This window comes from Trachinotus anak, unplaced genomic scaffold, assembly GCF_046630095.1.
Source record: "Trachinotus anak isolate AG129_WGS33_773 ecotype Australia unplaced genomic scaffold, CSIRO_AGI_Tana_v1 ptg000002l, whole genome shotgun sequence".
Classification (NCBI taxonomy): Eukaryota; Metazoa; Chordata; class Actinopteri; order Carangiformes; family Carangidae; genus Trachinotus; species Trachinotus anak.
In genome coordinates, this window is record NW_027273853.1 from 9,840,319 (window position 1) to 9,850,567 (window position 10,249).

At 42.6% G+C, this 10,249-nt stretch overlaps 1 protein-coding gene across 1 annotated transcript; it reads left to right on the plus strand.

The window, feature by feature from the left end:
- Window positions 1-4,071: 4,071 nt before the first annotated feature.
- Window positions 4,072-9,529, plus strand: LOC139631222 (G-protein coupled receptor 22-like). Its single transcript, XM_071495255.1, has 4 exons — window positions 4,072-4,318; window positions 4,424-4,500; window positions 5,664-6,827; window positions 7,811-9,529. Exon 4 carries the CDS (start codon window positions 7,815-7,817, stop codon window positions 9,129-9,131), a length of 1,317 nt encoding a protein of 438 aa, XP_071351356.1. The 5' UTR covers window positions 4,072-4,318; window positions 4,424-4,500; window positions 5,664-6,827; window positions 7,811-7,814; the 3' UTR covers window positions 9,132-9,529.
- Window positions 9,530-10,249: the final 720 nt, after the last annotated feature.

Consider the following 10,249-nt stretch of genomic DNA (forward strand, 5'->3'; position numbering starts at 1 on the left):
TGGGAACACGCTTCCACATTGTTGAGGAGGTCATATGACCTGACATCATCACACATACCACAGATATCAGTTTTTTAAAAAAAGCCAATCTTTTGTGCAAAGTTACTTTTGCCATTAACTAACTTGCAGCTAGATCAACTAATTCACTGTGTGTTACAGCAGCTGTCTCTGCGGTCAAAACTTTCAAGAGCGCTGATGCTCAGATTCTGTGTCAAACTGTCTTCACAGTGACACGCAAGGAAATAAAACACGCAACAATCTTGTCTGATTTTTGGTCATAACACGCCATGTCCTTCCGGTCAGGGCATTATCAAGCTGATGGTGTGTAACCTAGGAACTGCATTAGAGTTGAACAGGTTGCAGCTGCATTAGGCAAATGTGAGCAGTGATTTTAAGAGAATAACTTACCTCTGCAAACTATAGATGATTAACATGTCAGAACTGAATGCTTTTTATCTGTTACAAATAAATCAACAATTCTGGATACGATGTGGATTGTTGAGATGGTGAAGCAGTTTTTTTTTCCAGGATCATAAAAAATAATAAATAAAAAATATTTATCATGTGATCAGAGAAAATCTAAATATCAAACTAATTTCATCTGTGCCCTCTCTAGTCATTTACTATGTAAATGATAACTAAGTAGATACTTGTTATCAATAAGTAAATAATCATATGATTTATTTTATATTTGCTTCTCATAGATCTTTATAACTTTGTTGTTATATTTTCCTGTTTTGTTTGTCTTTTTTAAATCACATTGTTCTTAATAATTATCTCACAAGTGTGCCATAATTAAAAGATAACTGAAAAATAACCACACAAAAATTTGAAGTGTAACCTAATTAACTTTGTGTTTTTTCCCCACAGTATTTTTTACCAAAGGTACCAAAAACCCTTCAGCACTAACAGACCTGTACGGGACTGGAAGAGGATACATTAACATTTCGTCTATGGCTGAGGCTGCATTTTATCTTCAACTGCTGCTCATCGATCTCAAGGAGTGTTTAATGTAGGAGGTGGTGAGCATTGGCTTCTTTTCCTCCCCTCTCTTTTCTTTTTTGATCGAGGCACTTTCATCTCTCACCAACTCAACATGAATCCAAAGGGACACTGGGACTGAGGCCAAAGAAGACTGCCTTGTGGTCAAACCACAGGCAAAACCAAGAGGACCTTGGAATGTGGTCCTCCCTTATCTCTCCTGTTTCTACTCAGTCTCCTTCTTGTCCAACATCTTTTATGTGCTGGATGAAATAGCTAAATATTGGAAGAAATAAACAAAAACAAACAAACAAACAAACTGGGGAGCAAAAACAGGAGCAGCTCAGTTAACATCACTTTCCTCCACTCCAGTATGGCTGCCCAGGTCTGTGTGAAGTTGGACCAAGAGTCCCACAGTTTGTGAAAAGGGCAATTTAAATAGATCAGAAAACAGCAGACCACTACAACATTTGAAACCAGCCACTCCACTAGCGCTGAGCCAACTCTGTTCTGGAGCAATCTGGAGCAAATCACAGTGGCACCAAATGCAAGTGTAGGATGCCTGCTGCAGAGAGGAGATAAAAGTCTGTGTGCTGGGTCTCTGGGTCTGCCCGCTTCCATCCCACTTGCATGATTGCCTACTGATGTATGACATGCAAAGCGTGGACTTGAAAGAAGACAGCCACTGACGGCACATCTGCATTTTCTTTATCTGATGAGTGCAAACCAGAGAGGGTCATCCTCACAGGCACGCCACGCACACACTGTGCTATGGAGGTTGTGCACAAGCAGTAACTGTGGAAGAGGCAAAGAAATGCACAAGCTCGAGTATCAACAGGCACATGCGTACAGCACATCCATGGACGTCCACAGGCACTGAAAAACTGTAGTGAATATCAGACAGAGTCTGAGGAAAGAGAGAAGAAGCTTTATGAAATATTAATGAGTATGAAATATTAACATCATTCTTCTATTGCCTCTGAAGTTTTGGGATTGCTGCGTTTTTGCAGCAGTATGTTTACTACTCCTTAAACTGGCAGGATTCCTGAAGAGTTGTGAGAAGGCTGTCAAATGAGTGGTCAAATCTTATATCATACACACATCCACTTTTCACTCTCCTTGGATCCTTCTGATGAAACATACAGTGTCTTGATTTGAAGGCGGAGAAGCAGTTTTGCGCTGATGTGCTGTGTAATTATAGTCTGAGAGCCAGAGGCTTACAGGTGGATCCCATGTAGGAAGCAGGTATTTGTGTGGTACATGCACGCAATTATTACAAACATGCAATCCTACATGTAATCCTAAAGGCGCACAGAAACTCAACCTTACTAACAAGTAGATACCACACCATGGATAGGGAAAATGCTTTCTTCTCCCCATCTGTCAAACCTCACATTTTTCCTCAACACACACACGCACAATTCCTTTCCACACACGTGCCGAGCTCCATATCATGCAATGTGAAGATCCAGTGGGACTTTGAGTTGATGACAGGCTTAAAAACGTGCAATTATTTGCTCTTCTTAATCCTCCAATAAGTAGTGATCTCAGAAAGCCAAGTGGAGGAGAAACACATATCTCAGTATGATCAGGGGTATCCAGTCCCTTTGATAATACTAGATTTTAACTTAGGTTTTTTCCCTTGACCTCAAATTTGTTTTATATTGGAGAGCTGCCACTGGTACAGTACTGGAGAGGAAACTCCATCCAGACGAGGGAAAGCTCATCATGCCTCTTCCAACATGTACAATCCAAAGGCAACATTATGCTGTATGTGAGCTGTGTATGTAAATGTTGTTGACAGTCAGTGACAGGAGCTGTGATGATTTTCGTTACCTGGTGATCCGTTGAATATTCTTTCAGATGATTCAACTGATTGTTTACCGAACAAAGTGTGTAAAAATCATAGCATCACAAATCCTCAGAGCCTAGAATGTCATAAAATAATCATAATCACAAAAGCCAAGGCTCTTCAATGTACAAATATATAAAATTAAAATTAAAAATTTATTTTAAAAATAAAAAGGCAGTAAATCCTCACATTAAAAAGGAAATAACTAGTTAAGGTTTTTAATCAGTTACATTGATTGACAGATTAATTGACAAATTGTTTCCTCACTACCAAAGTAACAGCTCTGACTCTCTTAAAGACCTTTGATCCCTGTTCCAAAGTGCAGCAAGTTACCTTTAAAATGCCTTGAAAACTAAGTGAAACATCTGCCCGGCAAAGTGCAATTATTCAACTGTCACCATCAGAATAACAACACCTGATGCATCTTCTGTGGACTTTAATCGTTAGATTATCAGGTAGCCATGACAGAGCGACAGATGCCCCCCCTCTTCTTTACTGGAGGCTGTCAGGTACCAGGATGCCCTGTGGCAATAATTGCATCTGACAAATGAGCCTTGACAAGGGAATGGAAGGTGTTCAACCTCTTACTGATCTGACAGAGCAACTTAATTGAAACTATCAATCAGAGCCACTATCCTCCATCTCTTCTTTTCTGACTTTCATTCCTTCCTGCATAATCCATTTCTCCTACTCACAGCTGCAAGAATTTATCTCCTCTCTGTCAGTCTCCCTGCCTCTCATGCTCACTTGCACACGCATAGCAAGACCTATGTATGTGCACAAAATCAATACAAAAAAATATTGCTTCTCTCTGCTGGCACTCCACCTTCATCATTCCCCCTTTGGCGCACAAACACATTCCTTGATCATTACATCGCGACAGAGCTAATTAATACATCATCCCAGCATTTTCGGCTGTGTTTCCTTCAACGGTCTACCCATCCAACTCTGCAGCAGGTTGTGTGTTCAGTGCAGTGGCATCTATGGTCCCTGTGCAAACGCGTAGTAGAGGCTTTTTTTCTAAATTACTACAGCCCTGCATGGGATATCACACTCACTGGCAGGGAAGGGAGGATAGAGTCAGAACAAAAGGAAATACCTCCCCTCTCTGGAGAGGAAAGGGTTAAGCCTATTACAGAAGACCAATCAGGACTGGGGGAGCACTGCAAACCTCCGCAGTAAGAGAGAGAGAGAGAGAGAGAGAGGGAACAAGGGAGTGAGAGAGAGAGAGAGGAGAGCAGAGCAGGAGATATAGAGATACCAGGAGTGTAATGGTTTGCACTCCTATTCAGACACTCAGGCAGGAAGAGAGCACAACAGAGAGTTGGTGAGATGAGGAGTATTCACACACCAGTCCACATGGATGGATGAAAGAAAAACAGGGACAAAGGGAGAAAAAAGAAGAATCCCACCAACATCCCTGTCAGGACTAATCTCTGTGGACTTGTTTTTCTCTGTCTGGGACTCAGGAAGGAAAGAACATCTGTCAGTAGTGTGACCCTTGCACGTTCATGAATATTCAATCCTAATTCTTGGATTACTGCTGAAGGGAGCAGAAGATAAACCAGCAATTTGTCTCTGTCGACCTAGATCGTTGCAGAGGTGGAAGGAGAGGGGACAGCGTGGTGAATGGACCAGCCAAGGAGCATCTGTGTTTACCCTGCATGGTGAGCTTTGCTGTGTTTTCATGGGGCACTCTACTTATTGGTTTGATTTACAGCACTCAGCTGAGTAGAGCGTATGTGACAGCAAAGAATACTCAATGCTAAACATTGCTGTCACAACAAAACAAATGCACATGATTTGAAACCAACAATGTAATTTCCTGAAAATCCTCAGCTGTTAAATATATTTGAAAGACTTTCATTTAGAGACACGACTCTGGTTAAAGTGAAACCTACTGGTTCGGTCTTAAACTTGTAATTCCAAGTAGCTGCTACTGTAAACATCACATTCTAAAAGGCTTTGCTAATTTGTTTATGCATGACGATGGCTGCTTATTCCCATACTGTGAACTCATCTGTTTGTGTTTTCCTGCTACACACACACACACACACACACACACACACATCCTATTCCAAAGTGTCAGGCTTTTATGACAGGAGAAACTTGATATGCAGTTGTGCACTTTCAAACTGTGCACCTTTACATGCACGGTCCTCTCTCTTGACTGGTGCCCCTTGCTCATTTCTGCTGACATTGTGGCATAGTAAAGTATTGCATCCATCACTGAGACAACCTTGAACAGCGACTGACATGTTCCTCTGAAGGGATTACATGGATCTCATACAGTGACATACAAGGAGGCATACATGCCTCTTTATGACAAGTTCCCCAAGGAATCACACTGCGCTAAAGCTCTGAGCAAGTCTGTCCGATCATGAAAACTGTGTGACTGTTTCAGCCCCACCGTAGCTGTACAAATGGCACACAATAATTTACACTAAGCATTTTCTTGCAGTAATTTGTTCTATAAACAACAAGAATAGCAAACCATGACTATAATTAATATTCCATCTGAAAATGGGAAGCTGTGATGTAAAATAACCAGTTGCTTCATCTACAAGCCCTGCATTAGTGCTACTGCTATGTTAATGCATTAGCAAAGATGTTACGTGCATCAGGCGATGCACAGGAACATGATAAGATATCAGAGGCTTGTTGCTATGCTAATATGAGTTTCCTTGTCACCTCTCTACTGAGGATATGTTTATTTTCGCTAACGCATCCCCCACACTTCCCTCTCTTACTCCTCCTACTCTTCCTCTCTCCTTATCGCTCTCTCTCCATCATCCATTACCCTATCCTCTCTTTCTCTCTCTCTCTTCAGGTCACTGTGAAAAAAGATGTGGGACTGAAGGACAGCGAGATGACGCTGTTTGCAGCTCCTACTTCCTAAAATCCAAGTATCGTCTGGGATCCTTTTGCAAACCTACAAGGCAGGCTCTCCATCTGATGAACTCACTTCCACTACCTCACCAGGATGACCTTCTCCTGAATTGCCGAATCAACCTCCCTCCTAAGCACACATAAATAAAGGTGATCACAAATGTCACAGTGATCACGCATGTCATGGTGATTGGACACATATGCACTCTAATAATCTGCTCCACTCACGCCATCTTCAATGATTCAGGGTTCAGTATGTCAAGGGGCAAACTGGAGATCTGTGCTCGATTTACAAGTCAATGGCGGCTGGAGCCAGGCGTACAGAGACTGATGAGAATGGCGGAGAGTGAAGGCCTGCTCCATTAGTGATCCCAGGGGAGACATGGGCCTGGACGCTGCCCGGACGCACTGACCTCTCCTGGACTGATTCTGGACATGACTATGCTGTACACTGGGAAATCTACGTGGCTGACTGACAAACTCTTGGAGTACGAGCAAATGGATATAACTATTTTTCTATATTTACAGATCTGACTACTACCTTCTCACTGAAGACAAAAAAGCAAAAAGCAAGGATTTGGATTGTACTATGAGCAGTACATTCCAGCCCTCTGCAGAGGAAAGTCTGTATTTCTTTGTGTTCTTGGTTGGCTGTGTTTCTCCTGCTTGGGAATATCATGAGATTATAAACAGGAGGTGGCTCCGACATCTCATCCCTGTTCCACTCATCCATCAGTGCTCCCACCACCACCAAAGCAAACGGACCAGAGATCTCAGAAAAAGCTCATAGAGGACATTAGCCCATATTCTACAACATCCACTGGGCGCAGGTGGCTGATTCCTTAGCCTTCTTCCCATTGAGGTCAGGAACAAAAAGCTGCCAGCCCGTGGACAGTCTGCGGTGAGACAGACAGGTGCTTTTCTGGCTGTCAGCCTCTCTGGGAGGGACAAGTAGTGATAGGAAAAGCCTCGCCGGGGGCTCTGCTGGAGCGGAAACACTTTTCCACCGGCTATGTTTGGATGTGATGCTTGTCTCTGTGGATCTAACATGGACTCTATGGCCTGATTACACAGCCCTGGTATTCAGATAGTGCTGGAGGGAAGGGTAAATATTGCAAAAAAACAATTTGTTTTTCTCCATCATCTATAATGCCATTAAGATTTGATTCATTTCTCTGGGGGGTGGGGTACAATGCATGTGTATTACATTTTTCTCCTACTAATCCAACATTAATTACAGTCCCAATTACCAACTGTTTATTTTTATTTATTTATTTATTTTTTGTCTGAACAGACATCCTGTATTTTAAAGTGCTTCTCTGCTTCTCTTAGAGTTGGAAGTCAGCTGATGATGAGATAAACATGATTTTCTGGCAGAATATTCTTGTCAGTCATGAACCACCTCCAGTTGTCCTCATTTGGCAATGCCAATGCTCAGAAAATATGGGTTCTGTCAGCTCCTTAGTTATCAAGTATTTCATTACCTACCTCCCCAGTGTAAATTTAATGCTGTTTGAACTGGGGTAAAATCTGCTTCCTTCATCATTGCCTTCCTCCTCCTCTTTTCATGGCCTCTAGTCCATATTCATTATGTACACTGTAAACGCTAATACATTAAAACTATGTCAGCTTAAATGTGTTGTTCAATAGAGGCTCAAAAGTACACTAAACCACAAGTAAGCCACAACAAAGCCAAAACATATCAAGCCATTAGGGCTATGTGGTTAAAGACTTTCATTTGGTCCAAAGTGTTTCTGTTAAGTATGATGTGACCCTGCTTTAGATGCATGGTGATAGGAAAAGTAGAAGCTGATTGAGGTGAGATAGTTACTAGTTAGTCATGCCAGGCGGCTGGTGAGACAATCTAATCTGCAGAGTATGGCAGAAAAAAAGTTCCAGCACCATTAAAGTTTCTGCTCTCAGCATTTCTCAATTTAACTCAAAAGGCTTCCTTATCGTTTGATAGCTGGCAGGATCGCATCTGACAAGATTTCTGAGATGTGTGTTAATTACAGCTTTCTAGAATTGCACGCATTCTTTTCATTTTCCTCTTCATAAATTCTCTTTCTCTCTTCTCCCTACGTGCAGGATAATGCATATCCTTCCCTACCTGGAACAAGAAGCCACCATGAGCAACGTCACAGTCACCGATAACACTGAACCTGTCAGCCGTACCATGAGTCCGGCAACCCCCAGCCCGTATCCCTATCCTGTTAGTTTTCAGGTCTCCCTGACTGGCTTCCTCATGCTGGAAATCCTCCTGGGCCTGAGCTCAAACCTCACTGTGCTTGCCCTCTACTGTATGAAGTCGAACCTCATTAGCTCTGTCAGTAACATAGTCACTATGAACCTCCATGTGTTGGATGTGCTGGTTTGTGTGTGCTGCATCCCACTCACCATTGTGGTGGTTCTGCTCTCCCTGGAGGGAGACACTGCCCTCGTCTGCTGCTTCCACGAAGCCTGCGTCTCCTTCGCTAGTGTTGCCACTGCTGCTAATGTGCTTGCCATCACCCTTGATCGCTACGATATCTCGGTCAAACCAGCCAACCGGGTGCTGACCATGGGCCGTGCCCTGGCCCTGCTGGCAGCCGTTTGGGTGCTATCCTTTGCTAGTTTCCTTGTACCATTTATTGAGGTGGGCTTCTTCGCCCAGGGCCACGCTGAGCTGAACCAGACATTGGTGGAGAATGTGGTTCACACTAACCAATACTACACAGAACTTGGGCTCTATTACCATCTGCTTGCTCAGATTCCTATTTTCTTCTTTACTGCCGTTGTTATGCTCATCACCTACTCAAAGATCCTGCAAGCACTCAATATTCGCATTGGCACACGTTTCCACGCTTCACAGAAGAAGAAGGCTCGCAGGAAAAAGCGTCCATCCATGACGGCCATGACAACGCAGCAAGAGGCAACGGATGGATCTCAGAGCAGTGGCAGCCGCAACCCCACACTGGGCATGCGCACCTCTGTCTCTGTAATCATTGCCTTGCGCAGGGCTGTTAAACGCCACAGGGAAAGGCGAGAGCGCCAAAAAAGAGTTTTCAGGATGTCCCTCCTGATTGTGTCTACCTTCCTTCTGTGCTGGACACCCATCACGGTACTCAACACAGTCATCCTGAGTGTGGGCCCCAGTGACCTCATGGTCAAGTTGAGACTGGGCTTCCTGGTCATGGCTTATGGGACCACTATCTTTCACCCTCTACTCTATGCCTTCACTAGGCAGAAGTTCCAGAAAGTATTGAAAAGCAAGATGAAGAAGAGGGTGGTGTCCATTATTGAGGCGGACCCCACACCTAATAACGCCATCATCCACAACTCCTGGATTGACCCGAAGAGGAACAAAAAGGTGACATTTGAGGACAAAGATACCCGACAGAAATGTCTGTCTTCTGAGGATGTGGAGTGAAGGAACTCATTATCTTTAGGGTATACAGTCAACAAAAGCAGCTAAAACTGACATCAGGTCATGATGAAAAAGGGAAAATATTAATCCAAAGCAGTTATGTAATTATTATGTGTAATAGAATGTACAAAAACAAGACGTGGATAATTTATTACTATTTATTGAGGATAAAAGTAGGTTTCATAGATATACCATATACTGTACTGCAGATATTGCATGGCTTTTTGTAACAGTAACAACATACAGTACATTGTGTACATACATAATACATGTACAGCATAGGGTAAAATAGAGAGAGAAGTAGAAATTGTTATGTATATGTATATTTATAATAAATTTCGTGTTCACTCACCTAACACAGCCAAAGCCTAGTCTCCCCCAGTAAAGTGTTTGTGATTCTGTAACAGCTGTGAGATTACTCCCATTCATCACCACCATGCCATTTGCTCCGACACCAGACCCTGCAGTCCTCAGTGACCACTGACCTTATTGCCTAGGAGCCCTTGGAGGCAAGGCCCTCAAGCTGAAATGAGACTGTAGGTATGGGGATGCAGTAAAGGCAGACAGGTCCAACATGGGGAGATAGGACTGGAAAGGAAGTAGTGAAGTAGTGTGTGTTATGTTCCTATAGCAGAAAAGCTATGGGGATACTGTTCAAAATCACTGCTTTTAGAGCTGAAGAAGAACACTTGCATTCCTGAAACACAACAGAACACCATGGTTCTCATCATCTCATTCGACATAAACCAGATGTAATCAAAACCTAGTCTGTTTCATAACAGCCACCTCTTAGAGCCAAATGGAAAATCTACAGTTGCCTTATTTTGGTATGATGAATTGAGCATGACTTTGGTGGGACAGGGTATGTGACAGGGAGAGCACATATTCAACATAATGAAAAAATAACAACAAATATTTTGTTTTAATTCTGAAAGAGAATAGAATACCCCATTAAGAAATTATTAAATCAAACTAAAGAAATATGTTGAAAATGGTTTTGCTGTCAAATTGTTTGCTTTTAATAACACCACCCTAACAACAATGCTCTCAAATAAGTAAATCCATAACTGCAATAACCGCCTACTGCGTAACTCTTAAAGCTTAATAAAAGAGTCTGTTCA